General features: G+C 41.4%; 1 protein-coding gene across 1 annotated transcript; it reads left to right on the top strand.

Moving 5' to 3' along the window:
- Nucleotides 1-829: 829 nt before the first annotated feature.
- LHX1 (LIM homeobox 1) lies at nt 830-20,482 on the top strand. Its single transcript, XM_069756400.1, has 5 exons — nt 830-1,677; nt 4,337-4,569; nt 6,060-6,334; nt 16,794-16,959; nt 19,143-20,482. The coding sequence occupies exons 1-5, from the start codon at nt 1,508-1,510 to the stop codon at nt 19,520-19,522; spliced, it is 1,224 nt and encodes a 407-aa protein (XP_069612501.1). The 5' UTR covers nt 830-1,507; the 3' UTR covers nt 19,523-20,482.
- The last annotated feature ends 613 nt before the right edge of the window (nt 20,483-21,095 follow it).

The following is a 21,095-nucleotide window of genomic DNA, read 5'->3' as shown; positions in this document are numbered from 1 at the left end:
ACTAGCCATCCCTTTACCACGCACCACCGCCATCACACGTCTTATTTATTTCCATACAAATCCAGTTTTACAGTAAAATCACACCAAGTATCTGTAGCCTGCTATGAATGCGTTAGTTCCAGGAACAAACAATCTACGCAGGAACACACAAATGAGAAAACCCTGGCTTGTCCCCTCCAGATCCCTTGTTTGATCGCCAATCAACACCTAATACCTTCCAATCCCACAGAAAACAGCCATGTTTGTTTGCAAATGTTTATTTCCACTGTTCATTATACATCCAAGTTCATCCTTCCTTCACAGCAAACCTTGCAATAAAGTGGATCAAACTTGCTCTCTCCGAATGATCCCATACATATCTGGATCTACCACTGAAAACACCAGATTCAACCCGAATCAGTGCAGGGTCCACACCTCTGCAACCAAGGTTATTTCCAATCATTTCTTCTTCCCATTCCTCCAATTCAAAAGCCTAAGAAAAAAATAAAATAATTTCTAAGTGAATATATTACACAAAACCCGGGGAAATGTAAAACACGTCTAATCTGTACACAGAAAGAAGCATCACCGTGATGAAAAGCGCATTGTGTGTATACCGCTAGACTAGAGGAAAGGAATATAGGAGCAGATCCAGCCACGTCCATACATTACCTGCCATAGCATGTCTGCGCTGGAAGCAACCTGGACACTTAGCATACTTGATGCATTATTACCCTTGTGTTGTGGATCCACCTCTTCAATACATTGAGCGAGTATAAAAATGGAAATGTGACATTAGCTCTGAAGGTTTTGCTTTCCCTATTTGTAGGTATGATGTTCCAGTACTATCAGAGCTTGGTGTGGTGGTTAATGGTTTAACATGAGGACTGGAGGGAGCTGATTGGCTGCTGCTGGGCTTGTCGTCACTGAGTTGGGCATAAGGCAGCTCTACAGCAGCTGAGAACATGCAGTCCAGGGAAGACACTTCACATGGGAAGAGCAGGCGCAGACCTGCAGGATCAGGGGCAGTTCACACTACACACTGCACCCTCTAAAGGCGCAACAGCCTTCTTCTTAGCTGTTCTCCCATCTGTGCTCCCTGCAACTATCTGGAGAAGAAGCCTCTGATCTACCTGCGTGGACTGTAACAGGACCAGACCTGGAGAACATGCATGGACTATAGGGAGCTTCCTTCATGCACAAGGCGGCAGGATCCATCCACCTTGGGGACCCCCAGCCTAGAGCCAGATACCTCCCCCACAGGGAGGACAATGCTGGGACAGTAAAGCCAACCAGTGGGGGCATCACTGACTGAGCTACCTCACCATGCACAAAGCCAACTGATCCTTCTGGATCTCCATTATTTTAGAAGCTGCAAGAGGCCATCGGGCTATCTGCAGCTGCTCCAAGGCTGAAGGGGCAACCGGCCGGACAGCCACACTGGTGTCACAGTCCTGCTGAGAGTTCGGGGCTCCTCCTGTCACCTGGCTCTTCCAGCGACCCCCAAGACATCTGCCAACCAAAGACAATGGTGCACTGTGCTGGATGCGAGAGGCCCATCCTGGACCGCTTCTTGCTCAATGTTCTGGACAGGGCTTGGCATGTCAAGTGTGTCCAGTGCTGCGAATGTAAATGCAACCTCACAGACAAATGCTTCTCCAGAGAAAGCAAGCTTTACTGTAAGAACGACTTCTTCAGGTGAGTGCCAACATGCAGAGCTGCCCCCATAGTATGTAGATGGCCTGCATTACAAGGACAGCACCTGTGCAAGTATGATATATATATATATATATATATATATATTATATATATATATATATATATATATATATACGGCATTATAAGGACTGCACCTGTGCAAGTATGATATATATATACATATATATATATATATATATATATATATATATATATATATATTTTGCATTATAAGGACAGCACCTGTGCAAGTATGAGATAAATATAAATATATCTTTGTATCTTTATATATATCCTGCATTATAAGGACTGCACCCGTGCCACCTGTGCATGTATGGCACTGCCTACCATACAGCAATCTATAGAAAAGTGCATGGTAATATATTACACAATCTATGTGTGGTATATCTATATCTACATATCTCTCTCTCTCTCTCTCTTTCTATATACATATATATATATATATATATATATATATATATATATATATACTTTTTTTTTTTATTTACTTATTTATCACATTGTAAAGACAGCACCCGTGCCACCTGTGCATGTTTGGCACCGCCTAACATACATCGCTGTATGGCATAGTGCATTGCAATATATTACACAATCTGTGCGTGTGTGTATGTATGTATATATATATATATATACACATTATAAGGACAGCACCCGTGCCACCTGTGCATGTATGGCACTGCCTACCATGCATCTCTCCTGTGTGTGCAGGATATATATATATATATATATATATATATATATATATATATATATATATATATATACACATACATATAAAATATCCTGCATCGTGAAGACAGCACCCGTGCCGCCTGTGTATTTATGGCGCTGTCAGTCATACACCTCCACGTGTAATGCAAGGTAACATATTATACAATGCGTGTATGTGTATATATATATATATATATATATATATATATATATATATATATATATATATATATATATATATATATTTCTAATTCTAACCAGCTGCTGCTATCATAGAGGACATGACACTGAGGGGCGATGATGTATCCCCGGGCAGGCTACAAGCCCCCCTTGCTAGTGGGAATTTATTTAGCATCTGATGAATATTTTAGTGGTGACAAAGTACAGATAAAGACTCCTTGGAGATGTCCTGAGAATGGATCTGATGCGGCGATCAGCAGATGCCCGCCATGTATTTAGTAGCCCCGTTCCCGACTCCCCCAATGGCCGCTAATTATGGAGCCCGGGACGCGTTTCTCACGCAGTGTTTTCCGAGGTCAAGCGGCGAGTTAAAATGATAATTTGATGGATGAAAGTGACAAGTTTGGCTCAGATAAAGAGCTGATCTTTCCTGATCCTTTCATGTCAATGGGCTCGAACAGGCCCAGGGAAAATGTCATTTTTGCTGTTCTTGACAAGAAACGAAGATGCGGAAATATATCCCAGCATACAGATGAGGAATAAATACATATTTTAGTCCCTGTCCACTGCGGCCTCCATAACTTCATAGTAAGACAATAACATTTCTTGTTGGCCTTTTAAATATTCCAGTTTTACTATTTTACTGAGGTCAAAACTTTCCAAATCTTTTACATATGTCGCTAAAGAAACGAAAATAAATCTAAATCCAGAGGCTGAAATCAGACAGCGCATGAGTTGGGTTCTGTGCGTTGTGTGGCGCCTAGCGCCTTGTGTACACTGCACATGGATGTGTGCGGATTCCTCCGAAGGAAATCACACCTCGGAGTGGGGATCCTGCACCGCACAGCTCGGGTCCCAACTCATCACTGCTTGTGGATTTTAGGAAAGAAGTGATAACTGGATCTGAAGAGCAGAGGTGTTTGAGGAGGAAGGCACACAATAACCGCAAGCACAGAATCAACATCACACCTAGTTATTACCATTCTGATCTGCGCTGATTCCACCTACAGGAAGATGCATGCACTAAACGCACACGTTAGGCGGCCAGACAACACGCGAGACATGTCCACATGTGTGGGAGACGCTGTCTGCATGCTGCAATATTGTCTCCACGGACATCCTGCACAGATCAAATGTGAACACGCTTCTATGTAATGTTACTAATACTCTATGCACATAGAAACGCCAGATCTCCAAATACGCATGCTTTAAGAAAGTGCACAAAATTAACGTCATATGTCACTAATAATTATTTATCAACATTGCTACATATATAGGCATTCTGCCGAATTTACGGAATTCATTCTGAATGTGTGAGCTCCTACCCGCCACCATATATTGTCTGAAACATACAAACGTGTATATATATATATATATATATATATATATATATATATATATATATATATACACACACATACGCGTTTATGTATGTATATATGCAATATTGTAAACAATATTATACATATATACCCATGCATATGTATATATACACACATATATGTATACCTATATAATGTATGTGTGTGTCAGTAGATATAATATATATATATATATATATATATATATATATATATATGTATATATACACACATGTATATATGTTTATTCATTTTACCTAAGCACATAGGTCATGTTATATTGATATTTCAGAGTGAAGTGCTAATTTTTATTATAATTTTTTTCAGTTCAGTACTGCATAACCTCTGTGTAAAAAGACTGACCTAGCTATTTTTGCCTTTTCTAGGCGTTTTGGTACCAAGTGTGCTGGCTGTGCCCAGGGAATCTCCCCCAGTGACCTGGTCAGGAAGGCAAGAAGCAAAGTGTTCCATTTGAACTGTTTCACATGTATGATGTGTAACAAACAGCTCTCCACTGGGGAGGAACTATATATCATTGATGAGAACAAGTTTGTTTGTAAAGAAGATTATCTAAACAACAACAACAACAACGCTGCCAAAGAAAATGCTCTACTCTCAGGTAAAATCAGCCTCACACTGTGTAAAAAAAATTGTGTGTGTGTGTGTATATATATATATATATATATATATATATATATATATATATATATATATATATATATATATATATACACACATACATTGTGTGTATCAAAAAATGATATATCTCGGCAAATAGAATATCTGTGCGTGTATATAGATATATAGATGTGCGTGAGTGTGCTAATATATATATATATATATATAATATATATATATGTATGTATATATAGTATATATGTATGTGTTATATATATATATATGTATATCTGTGTATACATAATATACACGCACAGATGTCTATCAGTATATGTTTGTGTACATATATATTTGTGTTATATATGTATATCTGTGTGTATATATAATATGTATACACGCAGATGTCTATCAATATATATGTGTGTGTATGTATATATATATATATTTATATATTATATGAATATCTGTGTATATATTATACATATATAATCGCACGCACAGATGTCTATCTATCGATATATGTGTATATTTATATATATATATATATATATATGTTATATGTATATCTGTGTGTATATTATATATATATATTATATGTACACGCACAGATGTCTATCTATCGATATATATATATATATATGTGCTTATATGTGTATATATATATATGTGTGTATATATTATATATATATTATGTACACGCACAGATGTCTATCTATCGATATATATATGTGTGCTTATATGTGTATATATATATATATAATGTGTGTGTGTTATAATATATACACAGATATACATATATATATATATATTATATGTACACGCACAGATGTCTATCTATCGATATATATATATATGTGTGTGTTATATGTATATCTGTGTGTATATATTATATATACACACGCACAGATGTCTATCTATCGATATATGTGTGTATATATATATATGTGTGTGTTATATATGTATATCTGTGTGTATATATTATATATACACACGCACAGATGTCTATCTATCGATATATATGTATATATATATATATGTGTGTATATATATATATATATGTGTGTGTGTTATATGTATATCTGTGTGTATATATTATATATACACACGCACAGATGTCTATCAATCGATATATATGTATATATATATATGTGTGTGTGTATATATATATATATGTGTGTGTGTTATATGTATATCTGTGTGTATATATAATATATACACACGCACAGATGTCTATCTGTCGGTATATCTAATATGTGTACAGCAATAACCAGCTATATCTAACTCTCCCTTCCCATAATGTATAATGTTGGCACATGCATGCCCTAGGTATCCTTGTCTAGGTTTCCATTAGTAGGGTGCATTGTCCTCCTATGGAGAGCAGGGTGTGTGGAATGTGCTGGAAGCTCATGGAGCAGTGAGGTCCGGCCGCCCCCGGTAATCGCTGCAGTCCCGGGCCTTTGTCTGACGGATTGTCTTTTCCTCCCGGGACAGTGACCGGCAGTGACCCCAGCTTATCTCCTGACTCCCAAGACCCCTCTCAAGACGACGCGAAGGACTCTGAAAGCGCGAACATTTCAGATAAGGAGACTGGGATTAACGAGAACGATGACCAAAACTTGGGGGCAAAGAGGAGAGGACCCCGCACCACTATCAAAGCCAAACAGCTGGAGACCCTAAAGGCTGCCTTTGCTGCTACTCCGAAGCCCACCAGACACATCAGGGAGCAGCTGGCCCAGGAGACCGGACTCAACATGCGGGTCATACAGGTATTGTGGCATCACATGAGGGTCAATGTCTATTCCTGATACATGAGCAATAGCCATGTGTTGTCGGTGCCTAGGAATCCAATAACAAGATATGATGGCAATATCAGCCCAGGAATCCGCCCAGAATGTCTGGTGTCCTAGAAATGTGCTAATAGTAACATCTAATAGTTATTAGCAGGACTGCGATGACTTGCCTTGTGAAGAATAAAGTAGAATTCAGCATTCCCCTCCTTCCTCTTCATTTATTGGCCTTAAAGGATTGTACAGGGGTATCAACTTGCAAATGGACTAGAAATTAATAACCATAAATGTGAGGGGTTAATGGAAAAATAAGAATGACAATGAGGTGGGATTATTAAAAGGTTTATAAACCCGCGGAGCTGGGGGTAATGGAGGGTTAAAAGATCATTAAGACGAGGTTACATTGGAAGAACCTTAGTGCGAGGATAATTAGGAGTAATCTTGTCAGGGTAATAAGAATTAACTCAATCATTCTTGACCTAAAGCGGGAAAGCCAAGCAGAGGAAACCGAAATGCCTCATCTAGAGGCACCCAAAAAAGATAATCCGTCCCCTCCACCGTACACTGTGCAAAGACAGCTGTGCGAGCCATCTTCTAGGCTGGATACTCCCTCCTGTCTGCCTGGGGCAGCTCGGCCATGTCCACACAGTGGCAGCTGCAGTGTACGGGCCAGGACATGGTGTGTGGTGTACGGGCCAGGACATGGTGTGTGGTGTATGGACCAGGACATGGTGTGTGGTGTACGGGCCAGGACATGGTGTGTGGTGTATGGACCAGGACATGGTGTGTGGTGTACGGGCCAGGACATGGTGTGTGGTGTACGGGCCAGGACATGGTGTGTGGTGTATGGACCAGGACATGGTGTGTGGTGTACGGGCCAGGACATGGTGTGTGGTGTATGGACCAGGACATGGTGTATGGTGTGCGGGCCAGGACATGGTGTGTGGTGTATGGACCAGGACATGGTGTATGGTGTATGGATCAGGACATGGTGTATGGTGTGCGGGCCAGGACATGGTGTATGGTGTGCGGGCCAGGACATGGTGTGTGGTGTATGGACCAGGACATGGTGTGTGGTGTATGGACCAGGACATGGTGTATGGTGTATGGATCAGGACATGGTGTATGGTGTGCGGGCCAGGACATGGTGTGTGGTGTATGGACCAGGACATGGTGTGTGGTGTATGGACCAGGACATGGTGTATGGTGTACGGGCCAGGACATGGTGTGTGGTGTATGGATCAAGACATGGTGTATGGTGTGCGGGCCAGGACATGGTGTGTGGTGTATGGGCCAGGACATGGTGTATGGTGTGCGGGCCAGGACATGGTGTGTGGTGTATGGATCAGGACATGGTGTATGGTGTACGGGCCAGGACATGGTGTGTGGTGTATGGATCAGGACATGGTGTATGGTGTGCGGGCCAGGACATGGTGTGTGGTGTATGGACCAGGACATGGTGTGTGGTGTATGGATCAGGACATGGTGTATGGTGTGCGGGCCAGGACATGGTGTGTGGTGTATGGATCAGGACATGGTGTGTGGTGTACGGGCCAGGACATGGTGTGTGGTGTATGGACCAGGACATGGTGTGTGGTGTATGGACCAGGACATGGTGTATGGTGTATGGATCAGGACATGGTGTATGGTGTGCGGGCCAGGACATGGTGTGTGGTGTATGGACCAGGACATGGTGTGTGGTGTATGGACCAGGACATGGTGTATGGTGTACGGGCCAGGACATGGTGTGTGGTGCATGGATCAGGACATGGTGTATGGTGTGCGGGCCAGGACATGGTGTGTGGTGTATGGGCCAGGACATGGTGTATGGTGTGCGGGCCAGGACATGGTGTGTGGTGTATGGATCAGGACATGGTGTATGGTGTACGGGCCAGGACATGGTGTGTGGTGTATGGATCAGGACATGGTGTATGGTGTGCGGGCCAGGACATGGTGTGTGGTGTATGGATCAGGACATGGTGTATGGTGTGCGGGCCAGGACATGGTGTGTGGTGTATGGACCAGGACATGGTGTATGGTGTATGGATCAGGACATGGTGTATGGTGTGCGGGCCAGGACATGGTGTGTGGTGTATGGACCAGGACATGGTGTATGGTGTACGGGCCAGGACATGGTGTGTGGTATACGGGCCAGGACATGGTGTGTGGTGTACGGGCCAGGACATGGTGTGTGGTGTACGGGCCAGGACATGGTGTGTGGTGTACGGGCCAGGACATGGTGTGTGGTGTATGGACCAGGACATGGTGTGTGGTGTACAGGAGAGGACATGGTGTGTGGTGTACGGGCCAGGACATGGTGTATGGTGTATGGATCAGGACATGGTGTATGGTGTATGGACCAGGACATGGTGTGTGGTGTATGGGCCAGGACATGGTGTGTGGTGTATGGGCCAGAACATGGTGTATGGGTCAGGACATGGTGTATGGATCAGGACATGGTGTATAGTGTAAGGGCCAGGATATGGTGTATGGGGGGCCAGGACATTGTGTGTGATGTATGGGCCAGGACATGGTATAAGGGCCAGGACATGGTGTGTGGGCCAGGACATGGTGTATGGTGTGTGGGCCAGGACATGGTGTATGGTGAATGGGCCAGGACATGGTGTGTGGTGTATGGGCCAGGACATGGTGTGTGGTGTATGGGCCAGGACATGGTGTATGGGCCAAGACATGGTGTATGGTGTGTGGGCCAGGACATGGTGTATGGTGTGTGGGCCAGGACATGGTGTATGGTGAATGGGCCAGGACATGGTGTGTGGTGTGTGGGCCAGGACATGGTGTATGGGTCAGGACATGGTGTATGGATCAGGACATGGTGTATAGTGTAAGGGCCAGGATATGGTGTATGGGGGGCCAGGACATTGTGTGTGATGTATGGGCCAGGACATGGTATAAGGGCCAGGACATGGTGTGTGGGCCAGGACATGGTGTATGGTGTGTGGGCCAGGACATGGTGTATGGTGAATGGGCCAGGACATGGTGTGTGGTGTATGGGCCAGGACATGGTGTGTGGTGTATGGGCCAGGACATGGTGTATGGGCCAAGACATGGTGTATGGTGTGTGGGCCAGGACATGGTGTATGGTGTGTGGGCCAGGACATGGTGTATGGTGAATGGGCCAGGACATGGTGTGTGGTGTATGGGCCAGAACATGGTGTATGGGTCAGGACATGGTGTATGGATCAGGACATGGTGTATAGTGTAAGGGCCAGGATATGGTGTATGGGGGGCCAGGACATTGTGTGTGATGTATGGGCCAGGACATGGTATAAGGGCCAGGACATGGTGTGTGGGCCAGGACATGGTGTATGGTGTGTGGGCCAGGACATGGTGTATGGTGAATGGGCCAGGACATGGTGTGTGGTGTATGGGCCAGGACATGGTGTGTGGTGTATGGGCCAGGACATGGTGTATGGGCCAAGACATGGTGTGTGGGCCAGGACATGGTGTATGGTGTGTGGGCCAGGACATGGTGTATGGTGAATGGGCCAGGACATGGTGTGTGGTGTGTGGGCCAGGACATGGTGTATGGTGTGTGGGCCAGGACATGGTGTATGGTGAATGGGCCAGGACATGGTGTATGGTGTGTGGGCCAGGACATGGTGTATGGTGTGTGGGCCAGGACATGGTGTATGGTGTGTGGGCCTGGATATGGTCTATGGTGTATGGGCCAGGACATGGTGTATGGTGTGTGGGCCTGGATATGGTCTATTGTGTATGGGCCAGGACATGGTGTATGGGCCAGGACATGGTGTATGGGCCAGGACATGGATACACTAGATGCAATGGACGTATTCCATTGCTTCCCACTAAAGTGCCTAGAGAGAAATCTATATAGAAGTAACATCAGAATGTAGAAATTGGCTAGCATTGCTGTGTTATGAAAGAGGACCTGTCATAACTGCACATGCAGCCTGATCTGTGGAGAGCATGGCATAGAGAAGGGGAAGCTGAGCACAATGACGGAGGCTTGTAGTTGTAATTTATTAGTTGAAGTTCCCATTGTTTGTATGTATGAGACCAGTGAGTGGTCCTACTCAGTGACTGACATGCAGAGTCACACAGGGAAGACTGACAGTCACTGGATTGGACCCGCCCACTGGACTCATGAGTGCAGACACCAGGGATTTTAGTGAGTAAAATGAAAGTTATACTGAATCTCTTCCATAAAATGTCTGATCAGCTCCATTTTCAATATGACAAGTTCCCTTTAATTTCATGGTGTAAATGTACTAGAATTGCATATGAAATATTTGAGTGGAACCGCAGCCATCACAAATGTCTCATGTCTATTCTCAGTCTGAGAACAGAGGAGAATGACTGGCACCAACGTGTCCCCTACCGGCTTGGTGTCACGCCATCTCCTTTTCCTGCCTGTCCACTAGCACCTCTCATCTGCGCATGTCCGACATTCCCATAGATTCCCGCCCAAACTCTGAGTGTGCATGACTCTACCGCCGCTCCGGTTGTATCTCGCCACCATATATAACATGGGGCACCTAGTACTTCTTACTATCCTTGACTCATAACTCTTCAACCCTTGCTTGCTGATGATGTTATGTTTTGGGGTTTTTTAAAGCTCATTTAGAAAAATATATATTTATTCAGCTGTGCCTTACCATAATAATATGTTTTATTTCTATAGTGCCAACATATTCTGCAGCATTTTACAATTCAGAGGGGACTTGTACAGACAATATCAGACATTACAGCATAACACATCATTCTATACATTCTAAGAGGGGTGAGGCCCTGCTCGCAGGCTTACAATCTATACCACACCATATTTACAATGCTATATCTTTCATGTTACCATATTTTTTATTTTCTATGAAAAGTAATTTAGAGCATTTACTCTTTTTTTTTTAGTGATAAATCTTCTGTATATTTGCAGTAGGAGAGTGGAAAATTCTATATCCAGTATTCAGAACCCAATTGCAGCCAGTTTTCTGCCCTGGCTCTGAAATGAAAGCCAGAATCCCACTGAGAGGGCAAATGTAAAGCACTGCGGAATATGTTGGCGCTATAGAAATAAAATATTATTATTATTATTATTAGTGGAGCATAAGCTGGGCAGGCTGGCTCCATCGTCTCTAGGGCCTGTCCAGCATCATTGTATATAAAGTCTGTGTATCAAGTGATAGGTGACAACTCAAAATGGAGAGAGGGTCACAAACACACCTGCATCCTTATTGGTACAGTTTATCATCTTTATAGGAAAAAGAAGCCAACACTGTTAATGCCGCTCCCTAAGGACATTTCTGAAGACCATTGCCTTTGCTTGTTTTCTGTTGTATAATGTACAGCAGCATTGATATATGAATTAAGTGTACCATGGCGGGGCAGAGGGGGACAACGCTGGGCTGTTTACAGGGAGGATTAGCTTATGTCACCTTAAAAAAAAAAAAAAAATATATATATATATATATATATATATATATATATATATACATAGGGAACAGCAAACTGGACTTTTACCATTTTGCCATCCTTTAAATTTAAATGGTAAAATGAAGAAGTCAGTACTGAAAAATGTTCCAATTTTGATTTATTTTTCGCTCAAAACGGTTTCCCATCCCAGCAATGGGATTCATTTACGTGTGAGTTGCACGCCATACAAGCCACGTCTGCCCCAAACATACATGGAAGCAGGAGCAGTTACTGCAAATAAACAACTATATACAGGCGGCCTGGCATGCAAAAATCTGACTTTTTGGGATGAAATGTCTTTAACCTCATTCTTAATAATCAAACTTTAATGAGACACTTAAAGAATCCCAAGTGCCAGTTCCTCTTTGTAAAAGGGCTTTATCCTACAGACATTACCTTTTGTCTTTTATGCTCTTTGTATTTATTAACATTCACAAAGCTGCAGAGATATTTTCATGTACTGTGGAAAATATGTGCAAAGTAAGCTGCGTGTTTATTATTTGTTCAGGCCTTATAATAGCCAATAAATAACATTACAGCGTAACATACATGTATGTTACATACATGTATGTAACATACATGTATGATACAATATTGTATCATACAATTATTAGGTTCTGTAGAAGGACGTAGATCTGGGTATTTATTATAATGGAATATAGGCTGAACTGGATGGACAAATGTCTTTTTTCGGCCTTACTAACTATGTTACTATGTTACTATTTCATAAATTAAAGCTCTGATAGCATAAAATACAAAGACATGTAACAATACCTGGTAACCTGAAATTCCATAACCCTCTCTCCCACTCTCATATATGGTAGAAGTGCTAACTGTAGATCTCATTAATTATAAAGAATCGTTCTTTCATCTAGTACTATTCACTCCATGTTATCAATATGACCGAAATTCAGCATCTGCATTAACAGAAGGGTGTCTCCTTAACCACTGATAAGCAGAGAAAGGGGTTGGCTGTGTTACCTACATTTTATCAGATGTGTTGTGGACATGATTTTGGGGCACTTACTAATAAATAAGTATTACAGGGTCTCCTCTGGTTGTGAAGTGGCACATTTTTTTTATTATTCAATAAGTCATTAAACACAAATATACAATGTACTTCTACTCTAAGGCCAAGTTCACACGTTCAGTATCTTACATCAGTATTTGTAAGACAAAACCAAGGGTAGAACAATTAGAGGAAAAATATAATAGAAACATATGCTCCACTTCTGCATTTATCACCCACTCCTGGTTTTGGCTACAAATATTGATGTAAAATACTGAGCATGGCCTAATAAATATTTTATATAGGTGACATGTTGGTGGAGGAGCATGTGGCCAGAAGAGTCCATCACCCTTCTCCAACTGGAAGGCACCTCACATGGGAAAGCTGTTTTTCCAGGGGGCTGATAGGCAGGTCTGGTCACATGCCCCTCCATCAGCGGCCATTTTGAGGATGGTAAAGCTATACTGTGTGTGGAAGGATTTATTAAAGGGATTGGCCACATTATCTTTATTTTAAGGTGACTGAAAGTCAACTCGTTGGTGTTTGGACTCTAGGGTTAGGCTCCTAAGTTAAAGCAAGGGTTTTCCACATTTTGTTGATCTTATGTGTACTTTTTGTAAAACACATACAATGAAAGACACAGATCCTTTGACTACATTCACTTCTCCAAGAGCATAGCGTTACTCACATCTCCATTCTTCTTTTTTTTTCCTTTGTAAATGTATGCAGTTCAACATTCATTGATATATTGATAATGACAATGGGAGACATTTGACATTTCATTCTTTGCTTTTGGTTTAGTGTTTATTATTAAACAATTAAGAAAAAATTGACCTGTAATTTTAAATGTAGTGGGTCTGATTAACAAGGCCCAAACGTGAGGCATGTTACATGTTTGCCTCTTTCAAGGTCAAAGGTTCTCGCTTATAATCTGCTATCATTCTATACATCAAGTGCCCAATCCATTAGCATCAGATTGAAAAATATATATATTCTTAATATTTGTATTAATAATAATAATCATCATCATCATTAGATAAAAAAATTAATCCATTTAGTCAGGTTATTTTTTTCTTTTTAAAATTCAATAATCATTCAAAGATTTTCACATAAAACGCCATGGAATAAATGGCACAATAATAATAAATAATAATAATAAATGTTATCACAAAATATAAAATAAAAATCAAAGGGCAACCAATATATCCTTCAGACCACATTTACACATTCAGTATCTGGTCAGTATTTTACATCAGTATTTGTAGCCAAAACCAGGAGTGGAACAATTAGAGGGAAAGTATAATAGAAACATATGCACCACTTCTGTATTTATCACCCACTCCTAGTTTGATGTAAAATTCTAAACGTGTGAACATGGCCTTAAGGTGAAATCACATAATGATATGGAACAATAGAAATGGGGGAAAGGAAGGAGGAGAAAAAAAGGCATGAAATATTACATCAACATCAATATTCTAATGAAGTGATTGTTCTTCAATACAGGTCAGAGCAAAGCATCCAAAAACATAATATGCTACATCCTTGGGACCTGTAAATTGTGGAACATTGGGGAAAAAAAACAATAAAACTTCACATGAGATGTCATTTAATTTGACTCATATTTGTTAATAAGTGTGAACCAATTGCTGAATTTACATCACATTCAAGATCAAGCTAGTCTAACTTTGGAAGAGTAAAGTCCCCCTTATGTAATATAACACCCCCTCCCCATCATAATTCTCTCCAGTGTAGCACAAAATGCAAAAAGGAAAATTAATATGGGGAAATATTGCAAGCAGGGTTTTCCTGGCTATAGAGGCCGGTGTAATGCAGACCCTGCACAACTTTCCTAATCAGTTGCATCAGGTTCAGGCATAAAACAACTAACTGTACATAACTGATGCATGTAAATATTTAGTTACTTAAAGTTACTTAAAGGGAATGTGTCATCAGAAAATGACCTATTGCTTAAAACTGGGTTATTTGCTACATTTTGTTTTTCTTTAACTTTGGCATTTTTTGTATCCTGAACCTTTTTAATTAAAAAGAAAGTGGTATAATCTTGCAATTTTCACACTGACCTCTGTGACATTTTTACACTCATACTTCCAGATTTTTCAGGAAAATTCCTTATCAGCAGAGGCAGGTAAATCCTCTATGTACAGCTAATGACACAGGATCCACCAATCACAGAAGGGGATCTCCCAGATGACTTTGCTCCCCCCTTCACAATGACCTATGCACACACTGGTTAGAGGCTTTGCTATAAACATAGGCTGTGCTTCTGTTCTTTGCTGCTAATGTACATGTGGACTCCTTGAAACAGTAAGTTAGTCTTGTGGAAAGTGTGAAAATTGCAACATTTCTAATATTTATTTCAAAGGAAGATTATGATATGGAAAAGAAATATTGCCAATAGTAAAAAAAAATAGCACAAAACCTGATTTAATCAGTAGGGAGTTTTCCCATCCTGAAAAGTTCAAGGAATCTCAGTGCAGGATATGATATATGTGTTATGAGTAGTAGCCCCCCACCAATCTCTAAATCAACTTCTATAATTTATAGCTTCTGCTGTCTGATAGTGTTTGTAAAGTACTGTGGAATATGAATATTCGTGTTCATCTCTCCCCAATGAGACTCACAATCGAAATTGCCTATCTTATTAAGCTTGCTAAAAAAGGCCCCATAAACACAGGGGGGACACACAAACCCCTTGGTTGGCATCGGACTCTGGACCCTAGCAGTGTTCACCACTTAAGAAAATTATTATTATTATTATTATTACTACTACTGTTATGCTATACATTCTGATTGTAAAGAATCTCTTACTACCATGATAGATTTTAATTAAGCAAACTGTCCAAAGAAGAAAAAAAAAAGGAGCACATGACATGCAGAAAAATGGAGTGTGGATTCCAGACACTTTTCCCACCCGCTTTCACAGATTTGGGAACTGTCTATGCAGAGAGGTGTGTGGCTAACAAAAGTTAGACAATACCTCAAAGATGTGCAGCACTTTTTTTGTTTAAAAAAAAATTGGTGTAAAATGTCCAGCAAAGTAAAAATATAACATTTCTAACAAGAGATATATATATATATAAATACAAATATATAGAATCACTCTATGCCTCTCTATATATTTGTATATTATATATATATATATATATATATATATATATATATATATATATATATATATATATATATATATATATATATATATATATATATATATATATATATATAAATACCAGTTCGTAGTCACATGTGCCACTTTCCAACCTTTCCACCCATTTCTACAATGTGCCATCCTCCAACACAGTCGCTACTAATTGTCCCCAGTGTTGTCACATTCATCTTGCAGCACATGGATTCTCTGTTGCTGCAGACTGGGCTTCTGTAAAGCAATGGACCAGAAGTATTTCTCGATTGATGATTTCGATAAGACAAAGTAGTGATCAGCTAGAACCGTGAGGAAAAAAAATCTTCCTGTTTTTTAGCCTTCTAGTCTGGGAATCCGAGCTCAAAGATCTAAAACAAATATTAATAATAATAATAATAATAATAATAATAATAATAAATAAAAAAGGCAGGCAAGCCCTGATGTCAGTAATGCTATGGAAATGACGGAGAGCAGCATTCTCTGTAGTCACAGCTCCAAATTCGCCACTTCTGGACACGGATCACACACGCAGCCTTCTGCCATGCTGTGGGGGCGCTGACCCCATCTCACCTGCCGGCTAATGCCATCTTCCAGGGATGGCACCCCGAACAGCAGATTACACCGGGACCATTCCTGATGGTGTTAATTACCCGTGTTCTGTTGTAGCGGACATTACTAGTAGTGACTGAGCACAGCCACCTATATTACCCTCCTGCACGGGGAGAGCCTGGCATAGATGTCTCCCCATTATTGGGAGTCGGTGATGGCCATGCTGGCGGCTTCCATAGACTCATAACGGGACACTGTCATTGCAGGTTTGGTTCCAGAACCGGCGCTCCAAGGAGAGGCGGATGAAGCAGCTGAGCGCCCTGGGGGCCCGGAGGCACGCCTTCTTCCGGAGCCCACGGAGGATGAGGCCGCTGGTGGACCGGCTGGAGCCCGGGGAGCTCATCCCCAACGGACCCTTCGCGTTTTACGGAGGTGCGGACATTCCTGGGATGTGGTGGGACTGTTACATTGTGTGTCCAATAGATTGTAGATGTGTCTATTATAGCTATATTGTACTGTCTAATATAGATATATATATATATATATATTTGTGTATATGTAATATATGTGTGTAGTAATAATATAATAATATGTAAATATTATATATATATATATATATATATATATATATATATATATGTACCAGTTATTAGTCCCACATACACATATATGTATATAAATAAATATATATATATAATATAGCTATAATATATATTATATATATATGATAGAAAAGTAGAACAGCACAAATATATGTGTGTGTGTTTGTGTATATGTAATATATTTTGTGTGTGAAAAAAGATATATTATGTAATATATATAATTGTGTATATGTAATATATTCTATGTGTGTAAAAAAAATTATATATTGTGTAAAATATATATATAGATAGAGAGAGTAAAATTGATAGAACTATGTTACACTATAATAATATCTCTTTTCGCATTGCCAACGCTCTGAGCAGCTGCAGGCTGTGGCCGGGGTGGCTTCCACTACAGCCGAATATTTCCATATTAATTGCGCTGTCTTTCTCCTTATCACTGAATATGATCAGAGCAGGAAAAGCTCCACAAATCCCTGTGTTGTGATGCATGAAGCAGCGTGTTAATAATTAATGCTGGAAGTAGGGAACGTGGAAATCCCAGACCCGCTACCAAGTCTCCATGTGGAAAGTTTCAGGCTGAGATCGCAGACTTTCCGATGTAGAATACGGATGTCCGCAGTGTCACCTGATGAATTATTTCTGATACAACTGTTGCTGATATTAATAACTGTGGTATATTATCATACTATCTAATAAATGGCCCACAGTCCGGTGAAATAGTCTCACTATCTAGGAGCGGAGTTAGATTGCGATTTACATGATGTTCTTTATTCTAATCCTATTGAGGAATTTATTAATATTAATTATTATTATTATGATTATTATTATACAAGCAGTAATTGTTTCCATAAGCCGCAGCTAATTCTTTACAAACCATTACAAATGTAATCTGATTTGTGCTGATAATCTACTAAGAATTGAGTGGGTTTTTTTCATGAGAAGATTTTTTTTCTGTGTCTAAGTGAAATGTGGTATCCTGGTGCTGGGGTCTCTGGTCCCTGGTTGCCCTGCCCATGCCATAGTGCCACTAATGTGGTATCCTGGTGCTGGGGTCTCAGGTCCCTGGTAGCCCTGCCCATGCCATAGTGCCACTAATGTGGTATCCTGGTGCTGGGGTCTCTGGTCCCTGGTTGCCCTGCCCATGCCATAGTGCCACTAATGTGGTATCCTGGTGCTGGGGTCTCAGGTCCCTGGTAGCCCTGCCCATGCCATAGTGCCACTAATGTGGTATCCTGGTGCTGGGGTCTCAGGTCCCTGGTAGCCCTGCCCATGCCATAGTGCCACTAATGTGGTATCCTGGTGCTGGGGTCTCGGGTCCCTGGTTGCCCTGCCCATGCCATAGTGCCACTAATGTAGTGTCCTGGTGCTGGGGTCTCGGTCCCTTGGTGGCCCTGCCCGTGCCATAGTGCCACTGATGTAGTGTCCTGGTGTTGGGGTCTCGGTCCCTTGGTAGCCCTGCCCGTGTCATAGTGCCACCGATGGAGTGTCCTGGTGCTGGGGTCTCAGTCCCTTGGTAGCCCTGCCCGTGCCATAGTGCCACTGATGTAGTGTCCTGGTGTTGGGGTCTCGGCCCCTGGTAGCCCTGCCCCTGCCATAGTGCCACTGATGTAGTGTCCTGGTGTTGGGGTCTCGGCCCCTGGTAGCCCTGCCCCTGCCATAGTGCCACTGATGGAGTGTCCTGGTGCTGGGGTCTCAGTCCCTTGGTAGCCCTGCCCGTGCCATAGTGCCACTGATGGAGTATCACCGTTATGCTCCTCTTCACACTCACTTTCCTTGGGATTTCCTTTTTTATTATTATTATTATTTATTTATATAGCACTATTGATTCCATGGTGCTGTACATGAGAAGGGGTTACATACAAGTTACAAATATCACATGTCGGACATCTTGTATCCTGCAGATGCCTGGTCACCAGTGGCCGCTACCCTTCCTCCAGGCCTGTGAGATACTGATTTATTGCACATATGTATAATTCTTTCATTGGGTTTATGAATCTTCTTTTTTTGCAGATTACCAGAGCGAGTATTATGGGCCCGGAAGCAACTATGACTTCTTTCCTCAAGGACCCCCTTCATCACAAGCTCAGACCCCCGTAGATTTGCCGTTTGTCCCTTCCTCTGGACCTGCAGGGACCCCGCTAGGCAGCATGGAGCACCCCTTACCTGGGCACCACCCGTCTAGTGACGCCCAGCGCTTCACCGACATCATGTCCCACCCTCCCGGAGACTCCCCCAGCCCCGAGCCGAACCTGCCGGGCTCCATGCACTCCATGTCCGCAGAGGTGTTCGGGCAGAGCCCCCCGTTCTCATCTCTCTCCGTTAATGGCGCTGCCACATATGGGAACCACTTGTCGCATCCACCAGAAATGAATGAGGCTGCGGTCTGGTAGCTTTTCCTGAACAATGGACCGAGTTGCCATCACTCCTGACAATGCTGTGCTGTACAGAACTGGAGACCCCATATGATAAGCCCCCTCTGAATCCACTACATTAGTTGGATTGAAATGACCCCAATGTAATGGAAGGAGTGGAAGCGCAGAATTTAGCATTGCAGAATAAAAACTAACTGGAGAAGCTGAAGAATCCTGGACTGCAACAGCATTGTGATTCTGGAGACCTCAAACTAGCAGTCACATTGTAGTGGCCACCTGGACACAAGGGTGGGACACAGCTCTTAGTCGCCAAATCTCACATCCAACAATGGAAAGCCCTCAGCATCAACTCTTCTACCTTGCCAAGCTACTGACACCAATCGAGTCTCCTGTGCCAGGCGGGCCACTGCCGGGCCACCTTCACTTCTGGGGACATCACACTATGGAACTCAAGCAGTCAACTGTTTACTACGATGACGTTCTATTCAGGAGCCTCGCCTTTTAGTAATAATCCACTTTTAGAAACCTCTGTGAAATCTACAAAAAAGCAGAAAAACAAAAAGAAAAACGTTTTGAGCAATCAACCAAATGATTCATTCTTGTTAGTTTAGTTTTGTGTGGATGGAAGGGACAGCCTGGAGGGGGCGCTACACTGTGCTAGTGTCCAGGAGGCCACAGAGAGTGAAGAGCACAAGACGCCATAGACACCCAACACTTCACACCCTCAGCTTCATCATGGCTCCGAGAGACCCACACAGCTTTTATTTTTGTGTCCTTAAAGAAAATCCAAAATATTTAAATTTTATGGTCAAATATGCAGTTCCCTGCTGCTTCTTCTTTATATATTAAATTTCTCATACGTCTTTTATTGTTATTATTAAGCCTAAGCTTGTGTGACCTCCAGTGCATATTAGACCAGTCACTGTATGAAAGGAAACGTGGAGAATTGTGGATTTGTAATAAAACTCCAAAATCTCATGTTTAGATGCTTTGTATTCCATGCTGCCGCCTGTCCGGGTCATTTCTTCCAAAGGCACTATGCTACAGGAAATAACTACACTATATATATATATATATATATATATATATATATACACATATATATAATATATAAAGAGAGAGAATACAATTCTGTCTGTGTTATATTCGCTACTAGAATAATGATGAGACAAGTTGTCTAATTATTATTATTATTATTATTATTATTCCAGTGCTTATCTTTCTATTCTCTTTCTTTAGCTGTGGGCATATCACATCTTGTGATTTTAGTAAACATTTGCTATATATTAATATGTGTTTATATATATATATATTATGTTTGTGTGTGTATATAATATATATTATACACATTTATTTATACACACGTATGTGATATATAGTATGAATACAAATGTAAGTATATATATATATAATTTCTGCTATTTGTAATACTGCTTATGTATATGGATGTACATATATATGTGTGTATATATATATATATATATATATATATATATATATATTTATATATATTATCCAGAAAAATGAAGGCAGCACTCCAATAGAAAAAATAAATGTGGTTTATTGGCCCATGTGCGACGTTTCAGTCCAA

The sequence above is a fragment of the Ranitomeya imitator genome, chromosome 3 (genome assembly GCF_032444005.1).
Source record: "Ranitomeya imitator isolate aRanImi1 chromosome 3, aRanImi1.pri, whole genome shotgun sequence".
Taxonomy (NCBI): domain Eukaryota; kingdom Metazoa; phylum Chordata; class Amphibia; order Anura; family Dendrobatidae; genus Ranitomeya; species Ranitomeya imitator.
Note: the sequence above shows the minus strand (reverse complement) of the source record. Positions and strands in the feature narration are given on the sequence as shown.